General features: G+C 44.4%; 1 protein-coding gene across 1 annotated transcript; it reads right to left on the bottom strand.

The window, feature by feature from the left end:
• Window positions 1-718: 718 nt before the first annotated feature.
• Window positions 719-23,883, bottom strand: MIOX (myo-inositol oxygenase). The gene is given in 12 exon segments (XM_030216870.1): window positions 719-1,261; window positions 4,220-4,332; window positions 12,245-12,282; window positions 12,285-12,293; window positions 13,254-13,321; window positions 15,491-15,501; window positions 15,503-15,601; window positions 17,805-17,872; window positions 18,604-18,766; window positions 19,767-19,847; window positions 20,113-20,193; window positions 23,824-23,883. Coding segments are annotated over 12 exon segments (855 nt in total). The 5' UTR covers window positions 23,839-23,883; the 3' UTR covers window positions 719-1,152.
• Window positions 23,884-24,500: the final 617 nt, after the last annotated feature.

The raw sequence follows: 24,500 nt of genomic DNA, 5'->3' as shown, positions 1-24,500 counted from the left end.
GATTTGTTCATGGGAATTAATTTTCTGACTTAGCCTACCTTTTAGAATTAATGCTTAAAGTGGCTTATAATGTTTCTAGAATTCAAGTATAAAAAGTCGCTGCTTTAAAGAGTTTATAATCTTAGGGGCCCTTTTACAAAGTGTCGGTAAGCCCAACGCGGCCTTACCACATGCTAACCTGGAACTACCACCAGCCCAAAATGGCCACCAGCGGTAGTTTTGCCTCAAGCATGTGCCATGTACAGTGTGCTGTAAAAAAAACCCTTAATTTATAGTGCTGCGCTAACCCAGTGGTAATCGGGTTACTGCGGGAGCCCTTACCACCATCTCAATGGGTGGCAGTAAGTGCTCCCCCCTGCATGGCCAAGCGGTAAGTTCAATCTTACTGCATGATCATTTTTTAATGGGGTTTTTTTACCCACTACTGTAAAAAGGGCCTTGGCACATGGGAAAAAAATGGTCCTTGCCGCTACCACAGGGCCCTTTTTCCCGTAGCCTAGTAAAAGAACTCCTAAGTAGTCGGGGCGATTGGAGAGACTGACTTGCCTACGGTCACAAGAAGTGTCACTGGGAAGTGGGATTTGAACAATGGTTTCTAGCCCATTGCTGTAAACACTAGTTCACTTGTCATGTCCTGAAAAATCACCATACTTGATTTTTCTCAACTGTTTTCAGATTTATTAAAACAGCTGGTCTTCCCTCTCTGCCATGCCTGGTCTATGTCCCTGTCCTCGTTCATCCACATTCCTCAGGTGTATGTACTAATGGCACAGTTCTTGTTCCTGGCAATACTGACTTCCACCAGCTCTTTGCCATAAGAATAGACTGCTTCTCAGCCTATGGTCCATTTAATACTCCAACTTGAACCCCTGACACTGGGGTAAGAGTAGGTGCAGTGATTTGGCAAAATGACTGTTAACGTGTGGCAAATAGAATGATCAGTCTCAGATTGGAAACAGCCTCTTGCTCCAGAAATCCTTATGGGCTTTGGGTATAATGATGATTAGTTGAGGCAACAGATTGTCTTAATTATTGTGGAGAAGAGGGTCCCTGCTGTCAGCACTGCTTCTAAGAGTGGGAGCCATCAGATGAATGCTGCAGCATTTCCTCCTGCCACCTTTTAGAAATGTTCATTTTCCCTTTAGGCCTTCATCACCAGCACAGAGTGCCTGGGCAGTACTGGTCGATGAGAGACTGGTAGTAAGGCTGAAGACTGTCCACATCGGGCAGGTCTTCGGATTTGGTGTACAGATCAAATTTACTGAAAAAAAAAGAAAAAGTACATTTATATTCATGAAATGAGAATTGAGGTTAAAATATCTTCTCCGCCCCCCGCCCCAGACACTAAATAACTTATAAAGAAAAATACCCATTCATATACTGACTGCTGCATAAAGCAGGACTTTATCCAGGTTGAGTGTTAACGTAACACTGAAAATGTAAAGGACCACTACTACAAAAACATTTACCTAGTGTGAAATTTACCATCTCGGGAAACACACTCGTATAACTATACACAATCTAATTTTTCCATATTGGTAATGATTTCACATGCATACTGTCAGGCTTATTTTCGAAAGAGAAGGGTGCCCATCTTTCGAACAAATCGGGAGATGGCGTCCTTCTCCCAGGTCGCCCAAATCGGCATAATCGAAAGCCGATTTGGGCATCCTCAACTGCTTTCTGTCGCGGGATGACCAAAGTTCATGGGGGCATGGCGGAAGCATAGCGAAGGCAGACTGGGGCGTGCTTAACACATGGGTGTCCTCAGCCAATAATGGAAAAAAAAAGGGCGGCCCTGACGAACACTTGGCCAACTTTACTTGGTCTTTTTTTTTTTTATGACCAAGCCACAAAAATGTGCCCTAAATGACCAGATGACCACTGGAGGGAATTGGGGTCCCTTACTCCCCCAGTGGTCACTAACCCCCTCCCACCCTAAAAAAAAAACCAATTTAAAATATTTTTTCTAGCTCTATGCTAGCCTAAATATCATACCCAGCTCCATTACAGCAGTATGCAGGTCCCTGGAGCAGTTTTAGTGGGTACTGCAGTGCACTTCAGGCAGGCGGGCCCAGGCCCATCCCCCCCCCCCCCCCCACCTGTTACTTGTGGTGGTAAATGTGAGCCCTCAAGACCCACCACAAACCCACTATACCCACATCTAGGTGCCCCCCTTCATCCCTAAGGGCTATGGTAGTGGTGTACAGTTGTGGGGAGTGGCTTTGGGGGGGGGGGGCTCAGCACACAAGGTAAGGGAGCTATGCACTTGGGAGCTTTTTCTGAAGTCCACTACAGTGCCCCCTAGGGTGCCCAGTTGCTGTCCTGTCATGTCATGGGGACCAGTGCACTACGAATGCTGGCTCCTCCCATGACCAAATGGCTTGGATTTGGTCGTTTCTGAGATGGGTGTCCTCGGTTTCCATTATCGCCGAAATCGGGGACGACCATCTCTAAGGTCGACCTAAATGTTGAGATTTGGGCGTCCCCGACCGTATTATCGAAACAAAAGATGACCGCCCATCTTGTTTTGATAATACGGGTTTCCCCGCCCCTTTGCCGGGACGTTCTGCGAGGATGTCCTCAGGAAAACTTGGGCGCCCCATTCGATTATGCCCTCTGTGTAGACCAATCAAATACCAGTGTGTATATGCCAGAAAGAGGACCAACCAATGCTAGCATGAGTGTTCTTGAGGAGATTAGAACTTTAGAGGGTAGCTGTTGAAAGAAGCTACTTCATTCCACTTGTAGTAAACATTTCCCCCATTTTGTGTCTATAAGAAAAGTACTTAGTAGCAAAAGCCTTATGTGATGCTCATATTGTGGGATAATGACTTCCAAAATGGCTCAAAGATATCACTGAGTTCATTAAAGACCACAGTAGAATGCAATTACTTAACATGAACCTCAGCAGTGGTACTGGGCGCTTTGTTTTATTGTCAAGTTTCACCCACCAACCTCTTCATTGGTTCTTTAGAATATATATCTTATGTTTATATTCTCAATCTTAAATCACTTTTAACATTGAAACAATGTTTAATCTTATCTGAATAAATGTGGGTTCCGGAGGTTTATTGGGGCAGACATGTTACTACTTGTGCATGCTAAATATCTATATCTAGATCTAGCATCTTTTTGTAACAAAAGTATAATATATTTCTATTTACCTTTACATTCAATTCTAATCTAAGCAGAGAATATCAAGGAACTGTTTCCCCAACTGTGACTACACTCAGGCCCAGATGCTCAAAACTTCAGCGCTGTTCCAAATAGCGCTGTAAAATACAGCCGGAACAACGCAGAAAAGCAACGTCCTAATGCTCAACGCTAATTTGATGCAAATATAGGTGTGCTCATAGCATTGAGCATTAGGCAGTTCAGTGGGAGGATTGTGCTTTGCGCATATGCAGTAGACTTCCACATTAAGCTCAGCTCCTGTGTGAGTGCGCCTGGTACAAACCTGAACGTGAAGCACACATTGGTGTCTGTTTTCGTGGCCTAAGTATAAGTTTTTAATGTTTTTCAGCTCGGCTGCTTATTTAGACACATGAACAGGCTAATGTGTGCTTTTACTGGGCGTTTTATTTTTTTTTTTTTTTTGTTAGCATGGATGCTTTAGATGTAGATGCAGGAAAGAGACCCAATATGTAGGATCTGCTGTTACTCATGAACAGCGCTTAAGGGCTTGCACGGGCTTCCTTCTGTTTCCAAAAGTGATCAAAACCGGCAGATTTTGCAGAAAGAAAAAAATCATGAGAAACATGGGAAATCCTCTCTGACCTGGTGTTATTTTTTACAGCGGTAAGCAGTTTTATTTAGGGTGCGCTTTTCTGTGCAGTGGGGAGGAATACAACATGACTTCATTCATTAATGAGCTTGACTACATTTGCCTGCTATTTATGCTAAGGCCTGGTGCACTCATTGTTTGCTGTACTAGACCCCTCTGAACATTCGACACGGTAAATGCAGATGCTGCTATGGCTCTAATGACCTCTAGTGCCTGTGTTTAGTTTTGAGCATCGGGGCCTCACTGGCATAGGTTGCTTTTTTTCATTTCTGTGCTCAGATGGAAAGTATACCTCCACAGGTGTGAATGATATTGTTACATCTGAGTACATAAATACTACCAGTTCTAACACAAAACCCCTTTGTGCCTGAACAGCTGCAAGCTGTCTTATTGCTATAGGATCTGTTTTACTGTAGTTTACTGGGTACATACTTGAATTCCTTGACCCAAGGCAGCATCTGCAGGTCCTTGGTGTTGCATAGGTGCATATAATCCCCACCTGTGTGCCAGGGGTAGAAGGAGTGGAAACGAATCATGTAGAAAGCCTTCAATGAAAATAAAAGAATCCACCGTAAGATTCAATGCGCTTTCAAAGTATTAGTTTTCCAGTCAACTAGGTAATTGCAATCCTTTTCTTTGTCAAGCTTTGTGTTTGTACTCTGATTTCAGGATATAAAGTTAAGGTGAAGCGTTGCACTTTGGTACCTCCAAAATATTGAGATTTTAGAGAGAAGGGAGTGTATCAGCATGTAATGCCAGAGCCTAACCAAGGCAAGAAGTCTTGCTTTAGCTAATTCTCTGAATCAGAAATTGTAAAACTGGCGTCCATGTGCAGGAGCAGACAACACCACAAGCTATCAACTCAATACAGTTTCCCCAGACACTGAGCTTGGAGAACATTTAGTGATTCCAGCTGATTATACGGATAAACAACTGTTGAGTGCAAAGAGCTGCCTGAGAACAAAGTGGGCCAAGTCCACTTCGTTACAATGGGAGATATTGGCCATCTAAGTTGTGAGGTTGTATTTCAGTATAAAGAACATGCAATGCTTGAATTGCCTTTAATCTGTCTGCAATCTACACATATATGGTATCTCAACTCTGCAAGACTTATAACACACACAAATATGGCCCATTCTTGTTCCAAAGACTATGAAGAAAGTAGTGCGTGCATAAAAAGTCACTCACCAGCTGACAGAATTGGTTAGGTATGGACATGGCCCAATTGTTTTCTAAGTCTTTAGGCCCTAGAAGCTATGAATCAGTGCATTGCTGAAATAATGAAAAAGTGGACATGGTTCTCTTTTGCTCTGAAGGGCTCAAATGTATGTTGAGGCTATAGAAATCAATAAATCACTCTTTAGACAAACTGTTTGTTTTCTGGGGTTGGTTTTTTGTTTTCTTTTTCCTATCATCTGATGGATAATAGCCAAGCAAGATCAGTGTTGACCTATAACTCAGCTTGCCAACACTTTCCGCTGAAGCCCAGCCTGCCAAATCCTGGGCTGTAATCCAGTGACGCTGCACCTGCCAAAAACCAGCTCTGACCAGTCTGGCTTGCTGGCACAAGGCCTCCTGACCTCCTCCCTCTTCTTCTGCAATTTACCCGGTGCTGTAACAACTATTCTCCAAAGACAAGCAGGCTGATATTCTCACAAGTGGGTGACGCCACGTCGGCCCCGGAGGATTTTAAAGCAAAATCTCAAAATCTCTTTACGGCGTTCCGTCGCGCGAGCGATCGTACTGCGCATGTGCGCACACCTATTCCCGCTCGCCGAGCGGACACGCCCCTCAGTTTTTCTTTTTCCGCGTCTGAGGAGACACGGAGTTCGTTAGGGCTTCGTGTTTTCTTCAGGTCTTCGGAGTAAATCTCTTTTTTATTTTTTCATTTGTACTTTTTATGGCAGGCTCATTGTGGCTTATATATACAGGTATTTTTTGTACCTGAGGCAAGAAAAAATTTAAGTAATTGCCAGAGTCACAAGGGGCTGTGCCTCAACGAAGCATATAAGCTTCTCTTTTTCTTTTTTCTTGAAAGTGCTGGTATATTGTTATCTGTGGGCTCTCTAGCCAGCAAATAAAACAAGCCCACATTTTTTGATCCATTTATTAAAACTTAAACAAATTGCTCTCGAGAGCTGTGAGAGCCTGCTTCAGCACACTACTGTCTTTAGTCACAAGTGGTGAAGGTGTATGTCACAGGAAAAACCAGGAACCTAAGCAGGTGCATCCCTGGTCAGCCACTGAATGGGCAGCCTGGTGACACAATATCAGTGGTGTAACCTTTGAAGTGAGTCTCCACCCGTCTCGGCGTCTCCTGCTCTGCAGGTCATTCGGACGCATCGGCGGAAGTGTCTTGGGCCGGATCATCTCCCTGTGAAGCGCAAGTAGTGTCTCAAAGTACCGAGACGTATTCTACTCTGCCAGGGATGCCCAAAGGACCGGATCATCTCCCTGTGAAGCGCAAGTAGTGTCTCAAAGACGAGACTTATGCTACTTGTCAGGGATGCCCAAAGGAGTTTCTGGAGTCCGACAGAGACCGATGCACGCTGGGTATAGTTATGCATCGAGTAGGTCTCCACCTGCCTCGGCGCCTCCTGCTTGGCAGGTCATTCGGGCGCATCAGCGGGTGTCGGTACCATCGGTGCCCAGAGCTTTGCTCCCTCTGTTATGGAGGTATTCGGGCTTCAGACATCAGTCGGTGCCGAGAGCGTTGCTCCCTCTATTATGGAGGTATCCTGGCATTGGACGTCGATACACCGCATCGGTACCGGGTATCATCGGTACCGGGTGTCATGGGTACCGTCGGTACCGAGTATCATCGGTACCGGGTGTCATGGGTACCGTCGGTGCCGAGTATCATCGGTACCGGGTGTCATGGGTACCGTCGGTACCGAGTATCATCGGTACCATGGGTGCCGTCGGTACCGAGTATCATCGGTACCATGGGTGCCGTCGGTGCCGAATGTCACCGGTGCGTCGGTACCGAGGAGTATCGGTACCGGGAACAGGTGGTACCATGGTCGGTGCCATGGGTCCCGTCGGTACCGGTACCATCGGTACCATGGATTCCGTCGGCACCGGGTATCATCGGTACCATGGGTACCATCGGTGCCGAGTGTCTTCGGTGCATGGGCACCGTCGGCACCAGGTATCACCATCGGCATCAGATATCATGGGCACCATCGATCACAGGTATCATCGCCCATCGGTACCGAGTATCACGAGTACCATCGGTATCGGGTATCGTCGGTACCATGGATAGGTATCATGGATACCGTCGGTACATGAGTACCGTCGATACCAAATATCATGACCAGGTACCATCGGTACCATGGGTGCCATTGGTACCAGGTGTCTTGAGCACCGTCGATACCATGTGTACCATAGGTACCGTCGGTGCTGTTGGTGCCGAATATCATGGGTACCATCGGTACCACATGTCAAGGGTCCCTTCGGTACTAGGGTATCATGGGTACCATCGATACCAGATATCATGACTATCATCGGTACCAAGTACCATGGGTTCCATTGGTACCGGGGGTCATCGGTACCATGTGTATCATCGGCACCGTCGGTGCCATGAGTACTATCAGTACCATCGGTCACATCTCTGTTATGGAAGTCATCTGGCAGTCTGGTTTCGATTCCCTTGCATTGCCAGATGTTGTCCTTGGCTTCGAGACCATGGGTACCATTGGATGCCATGGATGCTACCGCCTCCCGCGGCATCTAGCTTTTCAACTGGTCTCCTTCACCGATGCTGCCTCTGGTATGGGTGTTCGCTCGTAGAACTTACCGCGCCTCCATACCTTGGCTTCCAGGCCCAGAAATGCATGTTAAGAACAGCCATTTTGCTACAGGAGAACATATTTTTCCATAGCTGTTCTGTAGAATTGTATGTATGACAGTTGCTCTATACTGGTCAATGTTTGCATCTGAGCTGCTCTGTTTGAGTAGTTGGCTCAGTTCAATGATGGTTCATCTGATGAACATGAAGGTCATGGGGTTTTCTCTGCTGAGAATCCTCTAGATCCTCTATTTGTCTTGACACATTACAATGGAGATTGTCAATCAGCCCAATGCCAGATGCTCGAGGTCCTGGACTACCATCTTCAACTCAGAACTGATAGCAGTTCTAAGAACTTGCTTCGGCGCCCCCGAGGCCAGAGCATACATCCTTAGCCTCCTTTGGAGAATGGCGTACCAGGCTGGCATGATCGCGTCCAAGACCAAGTCCTGCCAGATCTTTATGAACATTCCCACCGGAGTAGGCTACATCTTTTTTCCAAGTGTCGCAAGTTCCTGTCCAATGGCGTTTTCATCACTTGTATTGTAACACCTAGATTTCTGCTCTAGGTATGGTGATGCGCAGACTCTCATGACTGTGTGCCTCTCACCTGGAGGAGGAGACTCAGCAGAAAATTGTTGATATGCTGTGCATACACTTCCTCATCTCGGAACTTCTTTAAAGAGATCAGCACGCTCGTTCTAGTCAGCGGCGTGCACCTAATCAGGCTCCTGCAGCTATTCCGCAGGAACCAGAGAGGGGTTTTGGAGTGGCTCCAATTCAGCATAGCCACTATATATAAAAAAATAAAAAAAAAACAATGTCCGTACCGGCCAATCTGCCTGTCGGGGGGAAGTTCAAATTCTCCACCACAGGTGACTTCTATATCCTCCAACCGGGGGTTTTTTCAAATAGTCCGGTTAGGATACATTCTCAATCTGGAATCAAACCCTCCACATTGTTCATTGGAAGTTTAATCCTTTAGCTTCCATCAACAGTGAGTACTTGCAGAGGAACTCTCTGCCTTTCTCAGTACCAATGCAGTCGAGCCTGTTCCACAAGGGTAAGAAGGATTGAGTTTCTATCCCAGGTCCTTCCTTGTGGGTTCCGTCCCATCATAGACATAAGGGGCCTCAACAGATTTCGTTCAGGATGATTTCCCTGGGCATCCTTCTTCCCATACTTCAGGAAAACGAATGGTTATGCTCTCTGGACTTACAAGATACTTCTACTCACTTTGCGTCCAGAGTATGTTTTTCCTAGTGCCTAGCTGTTGTTGCAGCGTATCTTCATGGACTGGGAGTGCAAGTGTTCCCTTAACACGTTGATTGCCCGTCTCAACAGATTACAGCACAGTAATATTGAGACTTCTAGACACATGGCTTCCACAGTTCACGTCACTCCCTTGACACTTTTGCACATCTAGAGGATGTAACCCAACTGTTCGCCAGTCTTCGGAATTCCCCTCAGAGGTGGTTAATTCTCTCCATTTTGATTCTGAGGTGTCCAGTCCACCTTACTCAGTCAAAAGCTGCTGACGAAGGTTGCATCCCTCCTGGCTATCCAACCTAATTATTTTAATCAACCACACAATCGGGTTGTGATGTACTCGATAACAAAGGAGTACTGGATCTTGTCCTCTGAGTCAAGATGCCATGCAGATGTAGCGGTGGGCTCGCCAACGCGGCTTGTTTTCTCCAAGCCATTTATCTAATTGGCGTAAACAGCAGTCTGGCCGACAGGCTGAGCAACTTAGTTCAATCACAAAGTCCCTCAGTTCTGTTCCAGGCTGCAGGTTCACGGCAGACTACCATCGGATGCCTTTCTCCTTCTTTGGGGGACAAGTTTTCTGTATGCGTATCCTACCATACATCTGGTGGAAAAGACTTTGCTGATTCTCAAGCAAGATTGTGGAGCCATGATTCTGATTGCTCCTTTCTAGCTACGTCAGATACGATTCCCTCTTCTTCTGGAGTTGGAATGTTTTCCAGCTCTCATTACGCAGAACGAGGGGGCACTTCTACATCCCAACCTCCAATCTATGGCTCACACGGTCTGGATGTTGAGAGTGTAGGTTTCGTTGACTTTTCCAGAAGAGTGTCTCCCGACTCTTGCCTGCTTCCAGAAAAAGATTTCACAAAGAGGTGTTATTCTTTTCATGGAAGAGGTTTGCCGTCTGGTGTGACAGCGAGGCCCTAGATCCTGCCTCTAGTCTTATACAGACCTTGCTTGAGTTCTTTCTACACCTGTCTGAATCTGGTCTCAAGACCAACTCGGTCAGTATTCATCTTCGTGCAATAAGAGCTTATCATCAACGTGTAAAAGGTCAGCCTTTAGCTGTCCACTTCATGACGTTTACTTCTCCCACAGTATTGAGAGAATTCCTTGTATGTGTCTAAGGGGGATTATTTCTGTTGGGCTTAGCACCCCCAATAATTTTTACAGTTGGCTCTTATGCTTCGGTCAGAGCCCCTATCACTCCTTATTCAGTATCTTGGGGTCTCAATGTCGTTTTCATCCAGCTGCTGCAAGCTCAATTCGGGCCACTGGATTCCTGTCATCTGAAGTATTGGACCTGGAAGGTCATTTTCCTTGGTGGCTGTTCCTTCAACTCGAAAGGTCGGTGAGCTTCAGACTCTAGTAGCTCAAGCTCCTTACCTTACTTCTCATCTTAACAGAGTAGTTCTTCGCATGCAGCCAAGGTTCTTACTGGCGCTGGTATCAGAGTACCATCTGATCCAGTCAATTGTCTTGCCAACATGCTTTCTCCCTCATCTTACAAGCCCTGGCGAAAGCAAGCTGCGCACTTTTTGCGTGGAGCAGACGAGCTCCCTCGGAAGGTCCGCCCAGTTGTTTATTTCTTTTAATGCCAGTTGCTGTCGGAAACCGCATCATTTCTTCTTAACTGGCAGATTGCATCTCCTTCATTTTTGTCCAAGCTGGACTGACTCTAGAGGGCCATGTCACGGCTCACAAAATTAGAGCCATGGCTGAATCGGTGACTAATCTAAAATCAGTCACTATTGAAGGGATCTGCAAAGCTGCGGCGTGGTCATCAGTCCACACATTCACATCTCACTACTGCCTTCAGCAGAATAGCCGACGCGTCAGTCGGTTTTGGGCAGTCGGGGCTGCAGAACTTCTTTGGGGTTTAGAATCCAACTCCAACCCTCCTAAGCCCATGTTTGTTCTGTTCCAGGCTACACTCATTTAGATGTTTCTTCTTTTCAGGTCAATTTTTATTCTGGCCTCGCCGTTGCGAGACTCTATTGACCACTGTTTGTTGTGTAAGCCTGAAAGCTTGGGATACCCCACTTGTGAGAATATGCAGCCTGCTTGTCTTCGGAGAAAGAGTTACTTACCTGTAACAGGTGTTCTCCGAAGACAGCAGGCTGCATATTCTCACAAACCCTCCCACCTTCCCCTTTTGGAGTTGTCTCCTCCATCTTTTGGATATAACTGAGGGGCGTGTCCGCTCGGCGAGCGGGAATAGGTGTGCGCACATGCGCAGTACGATCGCTCGCGCGACGACGAACGCCGTAAAGAGATTTTGAGATTTTGCTTTAAAATCCTCCGGGGCCGACGTGGCGTCACCCACTTGTGAGAATATGCAGCCTGCTGTCTTCGGAGAACACCTGTTACAGGTAAGTAACTACTCTGTTTATGGTCTGGACCACTCGGCAAGCAGTTGACCTCTAGGTCAATTCTGCCCAGCCTGCCCACTATCTTAAAGGAATAAATGACCATTTTAATTAAAAAAAAAAAACTGTGATCTTGCTGTTGTACACAAACTTATGAGGTGGAATGCTGCATGCATTAGTACACCTGATACTAGAGAGCATACATTACTGCCAGTGGCAATGATGGGATGGGAAATTAAGAACCCCAACCTATAACAAAGTGGGTTGTTCTGAGAAGAGAATATTAAGAAAATTTACAAATGACTTGAGTGCTACAAGTTAACAGTGTATATACATGTATTGCAAGGACATAGATATGTATCTGGTCAGGCTTTCCAACTAATTTTGCATATATTTATCCAGCTCTCAAGCTTGGATATCAGTAATCCTTGAAAGAATCCCCCTGCACTATTATTACACAAAGAACACAGAACATGCTCAGGATGTGTGTTTCTACTGAACAGCTTAGCAAACAATGGGTCAGTCATTGGGTAATGATCATCTATTGTCTAATGACATGAGCTACAGAAAACCTAATCTGTGCAGTAACTTAATAGGTGCCCTTTTCCTAAAGCGTGTTAAACACTAATATGCACTTAACACATGAAAAAAGGTGTACTGTAAAAAGCGTTAAAGTGTTTTGTGGTAATTAGCCTGTCAGCACACGCTAATCTTGGGCCGTGTCATGGGCGTGTGCTAACTGGATAATGCAGACTTAACGCTGAGTACTTAGTGCCTGCTAATTAGAAGGCTGTAAGTGCTCCACATTAATATATTTGCAGGTCTTGTGTACTAATGGAAAAGTAGCGCAGGACCTGCACAAATAAAGAGAAAAAGCTCTATTTTGGGGCTGCATTAGAAGTGGGCTTAGCACATGGGAAAGTCTTGTGTTAAAATGTTGAACCCATTTCCTAATGCTTTTAGTAAAAGGACCCCATCATTACTTATCAATAAATGGATCTTAAGCAAAATAGAAAAAGCCCCTACCTCTTCAGGGAGTGTAAAGTTGTTAAACTTCATTACTTATACATATATTCTAGGAAGGGAAATAAAAAAAAATGTTAGTTCAGTAACAATGCGGAGCAACCAAAACAGAATATTACAGAGTTTCAGTGTTTCTCTCACCCACATTTCTGCATGTCCATGCTACTGCATCCATAGCCCCAGCGTTTCCTCTGTATTCACGTTACAGCATACATAGCCCCTTGCTGTACCCTTCTCATGAAGCATAACCCTGCACTCTCAATGCACACACAGTTTTCCAGTGCCATACTCTCAAATCTGTGTAATCATAAGCGGTGCATTTTTTTTTAGCAAAAAAGGTGGCGATACTCAAATGACAGATCACCCTTCAGGGTGAGGTAATCACTGAGGGACCCACCCAGTGGTGTGCTGGAGCAGGCTCTCCAGGCTCTCGAGAGCCGTTTGTTAAGTTTTTAAGAATTTTGGGAGCCGGTTCTCCATGGCTACTTAACAAATGGATCCCAAAATGTGGGCTTGGGCCCCTCCTGAATTCTCTTTTACTTTGCTGGCGAGAGAGAGCCCCCTGTTAACAATTTACCAGCACACCCCTGGACCCACCCCACAATAGCCAGGCCCCCTGCAACCAGTCACAGAATCTATGGCAAGGCAGAATTGGTGTGTAGAGCCTGAGCTCTTTCAGTAAAACTTGGGGCCCATGGGTCATTTTAGCAGACATTGGAAAAGGTGCTGGTACTCAGTACCCCTCAAAAAGCTTGATCATAAGTAATAGCTTCTCAGTTATACTTGCTGTTGCTTCTTACCCTGTTCAAAACCCTGATAACAGAAGTTTGCTTTTTTTATATTTTCTTTTCTATTCAGAAAAGGGTTGGCAATCATATCAGTGACTTTTAGTTGGCAAAATACTGCCTATTTTCTGAGATCTAACAAGTTTAGACTGTCTTAGAAAGGGTAGGCAGTAGCATTAAACGTAACCCATGGTATAAAATAAGCTAATTTCCCAGAAGTAACTTACCATCGTGGCCCCAGGACATGAGAACATTTTCCAGACCACAGTGTGGCTCATAAATCCCATAGTGAGAGCTATCAAAAGAGGAATACAAAAGGTATTTAGTCTTTACAGAATGTAGGCACCCAAGTTTTCAACTGCTGTTTCTGGAATCACACTATACTATGTTCCTTCTCTGTGTGGAAGCAATTTAATCTATTTTTAAAGGGAAAATGATCCAGAGGCATAGCTACCATTCACTGAGCCTGGCAAATAGTAGGGATCGCCTTCTGTTGCATTCCACTCCCCTTTCCATAGGTCCCAGCATTTCTCCCCTTCTCATTTGCCCCCTCACAGGTCCGGTATTCACTCCTCCAGAGGTCCTCAAAATCTGCAGCTGGCAGAGGCAACAAGGTAAACAGACTGCCTCCGGTCAGCACCACCAGCGCCTTTCCACTGCTATCTCCTGCCCACAGGAAGTGACAGAGAGGTGGGACACGGCAGTTGAAAGACCTGTTGGCACTAGTGGAGGGCATTCTGTTACCTCGCTACCTCTGCTGACTGCCGTTATGAATTTTGAGGGCTGGGGGAGGAACGGGGGTTAGAGAGATGCTGGGACCTACATGGCGAGGAGGGAGAAATGCTGTGACCTGCAGGGGAGGAAGAGCAGGGGTTAGAGATGCTGGGCCTGCAGAAGAGGGAGGAAGAGAAAGGATACCAGACTTGCTAAGGAGGTGAGAGGGGGGAAAGATGCTGGTACCTACATCATGGTAGTGGTGGAGGGAGGGGAATTTGAGGCCAGAGGGAAGAGAACGAGATCTGGTAAGAAAATGTGAGAGTTAAGTTGGGAAGTGATAGTAATTTTTGCTGTATAGTATAATTTCTAAGAAACAGATAGACCCTGAGGGGGAGAGAGAGAGATACCAGTCTGTGGAGGGGGGAGAGGGAAAGATGCTAGGATGGGGGTGGGGAGTGTGGAAGAAGGAGAAGAGAGACAACAGGGGAGGGATAGGGACACTGAGGGGGCAGATGCTGAACATAGGGTGAGGATAGGGATTGGGATGAAAAGTGGATAGTAGACAGAGAAGAAATATAAAAATGGCAGGTGTGAAGAGTACGAGGACATGGAGTGGGAAATGGCCAGGGAAGGGGAGAGAAGGGCTCCTTTGGGGTGGCCCGAGTCTGCCTGTAGGAGGGGGGGGGTTCGCCGTAGATTTCCGGTCCCAAGGATCCAGCATGTTAGGGACAAGCAGTGGTCACCTTCCTCAGAGGAAATAGAGGCCAAGGTCTACAATTCCCTGAGGGAGACACAGTAGAGCCCCGGGACTACAATTCCCAGCAGCCCCTGAGGGAGACACAGAGTAGAGCAAGTAAGAATTATTCACACTACCAGTCCCAGCAGGCTAAGGGAAGGAGGAGACTCTGAGTAAGTTCAACAGAGAAAAAGCAGGAAAGAGAAACAACAAAAGGTAGCAAAAATATATTTTTTTAAATTTATTAATTGTATTTGTCAGCTTTAGGAAATGCGTATATCTTCCGTTTCTATTTTATTTCTATGACAGGTTTTTAATATAGGCCTGGAATGTGTTTGCTTTTTGCAGGGTTTTGTTACTGGAGCTTTGAAGAGGTTGCTCCACTATCTTGGGTGAGATTGCATTGTAGGGGGTAGGGTTACCATATGGCTCCAGAAAAAGGAGGACAGATTGAGTCAGTCAGTCTGTGTTTTACTTCTATTGCTTTCAATGGAAGCAAACCTGGACGGATCAATGTGTCCTCCTTTTTCTCTAGAGCTATATGGTAACCCTAGTAGGGGGGGGGGGGGCTATTTAAATGTGTCTGCCTGGGGCCCATTGAATCCTAGCTATGCCACTGGTGTGTCATATCAAAGATTATATTTTCCATGGACACATGCCTTCCTGGGAAAAAAAAAGCTTCATTAGTTCTACATGGACCTTCTTGTTTCACAGAAAGGGTGTCAATGCATGGACTAGCCTCCCAGTGAAGAGAAGAGGGAGGGAGGAAAGAATCATGGCACCGAAGATAAGGTATGACTAAGACAGGGGATCCTTAAGGTCTATGATATTGTGGTATTACAGAAGGGTGGACCTGGAAGGTTTTATCAATTATGTTTTTCTGTTTCTCCTCTTTCCTTATTGTCATTCTCTTTTCTTTATCTACTTTCTCATTTTCCATTATTTAGCTTGGCAGGGATTTTCTAGTATAGAGGAAACAATTTTAGCTAGAGGGTACTGGTAGGGACTCACCTGTATATGGGTGTGTGTTGTGTCTGGGTTATTATGGAATGTTGAGTCTCGGAAGACAATTGAATCTTGGTGCCGGCAACCCACTGGGAAGGTGTCTCCCACAACACACCACTGGAAAACAAAAAGCTCTTGTAAATTGTAACCTTTACCCTGCAAGACCATCTTGGCTCCATATCTCAAGAAACAGGTGCGATAGCCCTGTTCAGAAAATGTTTGAATTCCTGGGGCCAGATAGCTACATGTACTGTATCCTAGTGATAATGAGCGTTTAGTGCTCTGCATTATTTGATCATCAATGGAGACAAACATTATTCCAGTGGTGTAGCCACAGGTGGGCCGGGGCCTACCCATTTAGGGCTCAGGCCCACCCAATCAGTAGCAGATGTTTAGCAGCAGTTAGTGGGGATCCCAAGCTCCACCAGCTGAAGACTTCCCCCTGATGGTAACGAAACGCTACTGCTCCATGATACTGGCACCTGCACATGCTCAGTTTTCAGCGTAAGCCTGCTGCAGACTGCCAAGGTGGAAAAGAAGTGTTTTCCCTGCCAGCTGAGATATTTTTTTTGATGGGGGTGGGGGGAGGGAGAACACTTGGTGCCCACCCACTTCTTGCCCAGGCCCACCCAAAATCTGTCATCTGGCTACGTCCCCTGCATTATTCAACTTTATTTGCTTTCCTTCTCCTCCCAATGTGGTTTTCAGTTGATGACCCTTAATATCAGTTATAAGTAATGCGCAGTCACCATTTCCAGAGCATGACTGGATGGTATAAAACTGGCTCAGATACCAAACCTGTGATGAGCAGTATTAATCTGAAGATGTCTGGATATTTTTTTTTTACAAATTGTGACATCTTTTATTGGACCAACATCTGAATTATCCAAAAATGATGTATATGAGCTTTCAAGAATGCATAAATCACACATCCAAAGGGACTGATGTGGGTTTTGAAAGCCCTGGTCTCAATACAAGACATCAGAGCCAGTAAAACCCTTTTATGATTCATTCACTGTATCAATGTCAAAAGGTCAGTAACAGATCAGAAGACTGGCACAGGAAGCAGAGACTTTAAACTCTAGTACTGGATGATTCATGAGACTGGCCCTGGGCCACACAGCCTTTAACTTTTGGGACTAGATGTTGGGGGAGTTGGCACAGGGAGACTTTGGGCCTTTTTACTAAGCTGCAGTAAAAATGGCCCTTTGTTAGTGGCGGGGGCTGTTTTTGCTGTACAGTGACGCCTTTTACTGCAGCGGGTAAAAAGGCTGAAAAAAGAAATGGCCATGTGGTAAGAGTGAACTTACCGTCTGGCCATGCAGGGGGGAGCGTTACCTCCACCAATTGAGGTGGTGGTAAGGGCTCCTGCGCAAACCCGTGCTAACCAGGGTTGCCAGGTGGAAAATTTTTTCCCACCCAAACGAGCCCAAAACCCCGCCCAAACTCAAACCCCGCCCCTGACACCCACACCCCCGCGTCATCCACCCGCCCCTGCGTCATCAACCCCGCCTCCATGTCATCGGCCCGCCTCCCCGTCATCGGCCCCGCCTCCCCGTCATCAGCCCCGCCCAAAACATCACTAACCCGCCCCCCGCGGACGAAAAACAGCTCAAAAAACCACCAAAAGACAGAAAACAAGCCCAAAAACCGCAACCCACCGCGGCAAAAATTTCCCCGCCCACATGGCAACACTGGGGGTCACCCCCTGTGGAAATATTTTTTAAAATATTTCCGCTAGTGCCAGAAATGCCGCATACTGGGAGTGGAACTACCACCGGCGCCCGTGTTGTGACCTGGCGGTAGTTCTGGATTGCTGAGCGGAAAGCCCGTGTTGGACTTACCGCTGCTTAGTAAAATGGCCCCTTTAGTCTCAAGAACTGGATAGTCGTTGCTTCTCTAGGTCAGTAATTTAAACGGTATTCAGAACACTTAAATGTTCATGGTCTTAGTGCAGTGAGAATTGTTGGCTGCATATAAGTTTGTTTTTTTTTTATACATAAAATTTGTCTAGCTGTGAAGAACTATGCACATCACTAAAATCATTATTAAGATTGCACAGCAGACTAAGGTGCCAGTTGTATGACACCAATGACTAGGGGAAAGTGTCCTCTCTTTTTTTCACAGCAATGTCAATAGTAGGGGAAAGGATCATAGTAAGCCTGAATATGAGGAATGAGGTGAAGCTACAGAGAGAGATAGCTGTGGCTGCTAACAGAAAAAGTTAGCAAGGGGATCAGATGTTAGACCTGTCCTGGGAGAAACATGTGCTGACCTCACATGCACCCTCCAACTCTCCTCAGCCTGCTTCTTTTCCTACCTGAGGCTCTCCAGCCAGCGCCAGGATCTTGCCTATGTCATGCAGCAAGCCAACAAGCTGGAACCAGCCTGTGAAAGAGAAAGATAAGAAATGTAATCACGTACTGTATAAACAGGGACTCAGAAAACTGTACCATATCCATAGAGGTAAGTGCCATACTGTATAATGGAGAGCCCTGCCCCACCAATCACAGATTTGGGGGGGGGGGGGGGGAGGAGGAGTTGAATTTGGAATTTCTCACTAATTTCATTGGACTCCCAGCTGAATCAGATTCAGCCTCTGTTCGGTTGTGAGTCCGTAGTCTGTTTAGATGAGCCCAATCCAGTTCCCACTCCTTGTTTTTGACTGTCTGTTCCGTGAGACTTTTGTGTTCTTTCCACTTTCTGTGGTCTTTTTGCTATCATTGCCTAGATCAGTGGTTCTCAAACCTGTCCTGTGGCACCGCAGCCAGTGAGCTATCAGAATATCTGCAATGAATATTCATGAGACAGATTTACATGCACTGCTTCCAGTGCATGCAAATTTCTATCATGCACATTAATTGTGGATATCCTGCAAACCTGACTAGCTGGGGGTTCCTGTAGGACAGGTTTGTGAACCACTGATCTAGACATATGTCTCTCTTCACATCTTCCCTCTCCTTGCATATCTTCTTTTTTTTTTCTTTCTAATACTTGATTTTTCTTCTATCTCTCTCTCTCAAACTATTCATTTCCTTGATTATCTTTCTTTCTGGTATCCAGTCTTTGCCTATGTGCCTTCTTCTTGCACTGTCTCCACTCTGATACTCTTTTCATACCTTTGTCTGGATGCTCCTTCCGGATGCCCTCTGCCGTCTGATATGCATGGTAAGAGTTTGGAAAGTCCACATCTGGGTCTGACTCATCCACTAAGTCATCTAGCCAATCCAGTACTTCCATAATGGTCATTTTCTTGAAACTGCAGGATTCCCATGTTGCATTCTACAATGCAAGATTGCCAGAGACTTACAGATCACATTTGACACTGGTTTTAGTGAGATAGTTTATGAGTGATATATCTTTAAAACAGACCATGGCCTGCCTAGTGGTCCAAACTGAACGCCTGGCTTCTGTTCCTTAGACTCTTAAAACCAAATTTATGAATTAAAAGTCCCGCAACACTTTTTTTTTTAAGTATATTTTATTCTACATAAAACTAAAGAATTCTCAAAATGTAGTCATACAGATTAGAAAACAAGACTGGCACTGCTCTCAGATCAAGATGGACATCTAGAGGGAGGAAGAGACTTTTAATGAAAAAAATGAAGGGTCCTTTTTATTTTATTTTTTGCAATGAATCGTCCACTCCTACCCGAAAACATGCTTCATATTAGCTTATCATACAGTTCTGGAATGGAGTTTGGACCTTATAAGTACATAAGTACATAAGTACATAAGTAGTGCCATACTGGGAAAGACCAAAGGTCCATCTAGCCCAGCATCCTGTCACCGACAGTGGCCAATCCAGGTCAAGGGCACCTGGCACGCTCCCCAAACGTAAAAACATTCCAGACAAGTTATACCTAAAAATGCGGAATTTTTCCAAGTCCATTTAATAGCGGTCTATGGACTTGTCCTTTAGGAATCTATCTAACCCCTTTTTAAACTCCGTCAAGCTAACCGCCCGTACCACGTTCTCCGGCAACGAATTCCAGAGTCTAATTACACGTTGGGTGAAGAAAAATTTTCTCCGATTCGTTTTAAATTTACCACACTGTAGCTTCAACTCATGCCCTCTAGTCCTAGTATTTCTGTAGTTTGTGATTGAGCTAGCCCTACAGAGCATTCTGGTAAAATTGATCTGAAGTATGACTAGCATCACTAAGCAGCATCAGCGAACTTCCCCTGACTGGGAGGGATATTGTTAATACTTACCTATACCATTTTTATTGCTATCAGAGCCTCTAGTGTTATTCAGAATGCAATGTAATGTTTAACGCACCTTTCGCCGGACAAAGTCCAATGTCTGATGGGTGTGCATTAGTGAATACGTGCTAAACACTCGGTCCAGCAGAGGCCCACTCTGTAACACAAAATAAACAGGACATATGTTACAGAACTGCAGTATCAGTAAGTCAACGCTAGCCTCTCCTAGCAGCCTAAGACTCAGCCTTTCCCAGCAAGAAGCACCGTAAGGAATATGAAGGGTCCTGGCTGGGAGAAGGATGAGCACAACTGGTCTCTCCCTGTAGCTTTAGGTGGTCAGAGGACTTAAAGAGGGATTTAACATTTTCAAGGCACATGAAAATTTATAGGTAAAGTTGGAAATGTACAGCTAAACATCTTACAGTGTAATTTCTGTACTCCAATTTCTCTCTCATTTCCTCGGATTTGATATCTGGGCGGTACACCAGGGAAGGATCCACATCCTGGAAAAATAAAGATGGGAAGAAATGTATTTACAAGAATGGTGGCTATCCTGGCCCAGAGACTAATGCTGCCAATTTTCCAGGCATAACCCGAGCAGCTTCTGACCTCCCAAGTGCTCACTCACTGTGTTCAGTTATAGTATGCTTGCTCCTCTGGCAGCAGTGAGATCATAAGTACCAGAATGCATGGTGAAATACTGGCTCAGCCTTTCCAACACAATGGGGACCATTTGGATTTCACGCATGTAAAACATATTTTACATGTGGGAACTGGCTATATGTATGTGTGCGCATGTACACACACCATGCATAGACATTCCCAGAGGTGCCATTGGAAGAGGTGGACTATAGCCATGAGATCACATAATTTATAAAATGATGTGTAGCCACACAGTCTATATGCAGAAAGTTGTTCCTACCTTAGAGCAAGCACTAAGGATTATTCTAGGAGCCTAGTTTATAAAGACAAATGCACATGTATGTTGCTTTCATAAAATAGTAATTCAAAAATCCTCAAAATAATCAAGAGCAATGGGAAATGCTATCCAAACATATAAAAGCCCAAATCAACATCACTGTTAGAGCAGCTCTCTATATAACACAACCTTAGCTTAAAAAATATATCAAAAGGACCTTCATAATCCAACGGGAACATTAGTCTACCATGATTTCCAACACTGACTCAATCATTAAATATAAAAGGTCCCAAGTCAGCAAGTAATCTTAAACATTCATCAATATTCCCATAAATAATGAAATAAAGATCTAACTTCCAAGTGTGGGAAACTTCTCCACATCTGTATTTGTTTGTGTTTTAAAGATATTCCAGTAAAAGTTACTCCGTTATCTTCAACCAACCCATCTTGTGTTCTTATGCAGTCTCACAAATAGCATCCCAAAATTTATGCTCAAAAACATACATTCATGTCAGGATGCCATTTGTGATAATCATGATGGGTTGTTTGAAGATATTATTGGAATATTTTGAAAACACAAACTTAAATACAGATACGGAGGAGAGGTTTGCAATATTTGAAGCTAGTTCTTTTTTTTTCCATTGGTCATAAGAATGGTGAATGTTTAAGGTTACTTAGATTGAGCGAGATATATAAATACTTGCTGACATGGGACCTATATATTTAATGGTTGAGTCAGTGTTGGAAACTCATGCCAGACTAATGCTGCTATTCGACTGTGAAGGTCCTTTATTCATATTTTAACTAAGGTGTATTAAATTATAGAGCTGCTCTAACTGTAATATCTGGATTTCATATGTTGTATTGCCTTTATAAAGTAGCGAAAATCAGATGCATTTTTCAAAAATTGTTATAGGCTCCATTATAAAATTACCCCACATCTAGGATTGTTTGGCCTGGTCTCATGTCTCCTAGAGAAAGGGAAAGACAGAGAAGTGAGATCCTGACAGGTAGTAAACAGGATAGAAACTGCAGAGAATACAGACAGAGGTGTGTAAGAGCATAGGAGCGAGCTTTGTGGGTGCTTGAGCATCCCTCCACTCCCCCTCACCCCACCTAATTAATATTGAACACCTCCAATAATTTTGAAAATGTGGCTGTTATGGGTGAGAGGGGCAACTGCTCAGACCACAACTCCAGGCTCCGCCCTTTCTGCCTCACCTCTCCCTATGCTTGGAATAAACTCCCTGAGCCCATACGCCAAGCCCCTACCCATCTTCAATCCCTACTCAAAACCCACCTCTTCAATGTCGCATTCGGCACCTAACCATTTTACCTCTATTCAAGAAATCTAGACTGCCCCAACTTGACATTTCATCCTTTAGATTGTAAGCTCCTTTGAGCAGGGACTATCCTTATTTGTAAAAACTGTACAGCGCTGCGTAACCCTAGTAGCGCTTTAGAAATGTTAAGTAGTAGTAGTAAATGCAAGTGTGAACCTCAAATAAATAAAAATTTATAGGAGGAATGCTATTGTCCTACCAAGTGATGGAGAAGGAAGAGGGTGAAAAGAGTATATGAGAGAGCAGAATAAAGGTGGAAGGAGATGAGAAGGGGGTCAGGATGAGGACAAGAAGGTGCCCATTCTGATTATCTGCTCCAGACACTAAACTGGCTGGTTACACTGGCTAGTTAAACTTGCTGGCACTGCACTTTTATTGCTGCTGCTGTGAAAGTTATTTTCCATTTTCTAAATCTGAAAACTATCTTCCACACCAGTATTAGGTAAGCCTGGCATATGTTAATTCATATTTCACATTGTAAGAGTCAAACCAGGCTAACAGGTGACCTTTGCTGTCCCTTGTGGAGGTCACCACATTGTTCTTTCACTGCATCCTAGAATGCAGGGAACATTGGCAGTGCTGCTTCTGGCAGCCCAGTCATTCCCACATCCTCATTTCTAGTTTCATTACTGGATAAAAATGTGCCAGAACAGAGTCTATCCTGGGACAGAGGGCAACATTACGTTTTCCCTTTCGTTTGCTAGAAAAGTATGATGCAATCTCAGCCCTAAAATGGATTATGTAAATAAACCTGAAGAGCAGTTGTTAGCAGTGAGGTCTGCACTAAATAAACATATCGGGGACAAACATTTTCAAAACCATTTAGATATGTAAATACCACTTTACATATATAAATCTACTGTCTGAAAACTGCCTTCCTTCACTGTGGCTAAAATGACTTTTAACTATTTAAAGGAGGCTTTCCCGGGGCTGTGTTTAGGATAAGTTAGGCAAATAGCTTGTGCAGAATCTCTAAAGCTGTTTCCCATGAAATAAAGACCCCTGAAAAAGCAGGTGCTTTGTACCTGCAGCAAGTTTTGGGAAATAAAATGCACACATGCACTTTGGTTTTGAACACGGGGGTTAAATACAGAGGCTAAAAGTACCCACAGATTTTGTCCCAAGACATTTAGTATAAAAGACGATCCATAAAATATAAAATCTTTTGGGACTACAATATTGCCTAGAGCAGGCCCATTACTAGTCCTAAAAGCTTTGCTTTTTAAGAAATGTGTTACTGTCGGAAAAGTTTCACCTATATGCAATTGTTCTACTGTTAATTCTTTTAACAATTTTATTTTTATTGTCAGTGGGTTCATGTGATTCTCTCCCTTTCTACTTTCTGAAATTAAAACCTTTTCTTTCTGGTCTCACACCAAATCGTGTTCTACAGTATGTGTCTCTTTGTCTATTTCTCTATCAGTCTATATCTTTGGATCATTCCCCTCCCCACTCACTATCCCCCCTCTAGCCTTCTAAATATCCATTTCTCTCTATATAATCTTTCTATCCATCTAAAACCTCTTTCTATCCCTCCATCTATTTCTATCTCTCTAGCATCTCTCTCTCTGTCCCTACATGTAATATCTCTCTAAGATCTGTTTTTCTATTCTTCTATCCATCTAGTACAATCTTTTTTCTTTTTTTCTATCCAAATATATCTCCCAACTATCTTTCTCTTTCCTCTAATTCCACCAAACTTTATTATCTCTTGCTGTCACTCTATCAGATATGTCTTAGTTTTCTTTCATCTTTGTCTATCTCTATATACTAATGTGCTTCATGCTTTGGATTCCCTGACGGACTGCAGATAATTAATAGAGCATCCCAAAAAGCTTAAACACCAGCAAAGCCCAAACAAATCTACTTACCATTTGTATCTTCATTTTGAATTTTTTTTTTTTTGTTTTAGCGATAGGGAGACAGAAAGAGATACACACACACACACAAAAGTGGAGAGAGAGAGGAGGGAGACAGATGTGCAGAACCAGAGAACAGAGCACTTCTGGAGGCTGTGGGGTTCAGAGGGAGACTCTGCCCCTAATATAGCCCCACTATTGTGTAACAAGAGGTAACGAAAAGGCAGAACCGGAACAATTTGACCCCAGCAGGTGACTCAGATGTGTGTTGAGACAATGAGTGACTCTTTAACCAGCTCCAGGAAAAATGCTGCAGGTCGGAGCTCATCCCAGTACAGGTTAACATTTTAACCCCAGGAACAACATGGCATATCTGTTACAAAACAATCTCTACATAATATGGAACTCAGGTCAAGTTTGCATTGCTTAGTTCAAGGAAACTATGGACTTTAGGGAAATATGACAGGGAACTACAATTATAGTGAGAATTCCCTTTCCAAAAAATATGATGAAAAGAAAGAAGCACCAGATTAATTTGGTGCTGATTAATGTGAGTCACATGGCAGTTGAGACGTTTGTGGAGAGAAGAGGTGATTAGCTACAGTATTAGGGCCCTGTTTACTAAACCGCGTTATAGGCGCGTTAGCATTTTTAATGCACATTAACCATGTATGCGTGCTGTGTACGTG

The sequence above is a fragment of the Microcaecilia unicolor genome, chromosome 10 (genome assembly GCF_901765095.1).
Source record: "Microcaecilia unicolor chromosome 10, aMicUni1.1, whole genome shotgun sequence".
Lineage (NCBI taxonomy): Eukaryota > Metazoa > Chordata > Amphibia > Gymnophiona > Siphonopidae > Microcaecilia > Microcaecilia unicolor.
Note: the sequence above shows the minus strand (reverse complement) of the source record. Positions and strands in the feature narration are given on the sequence as shown.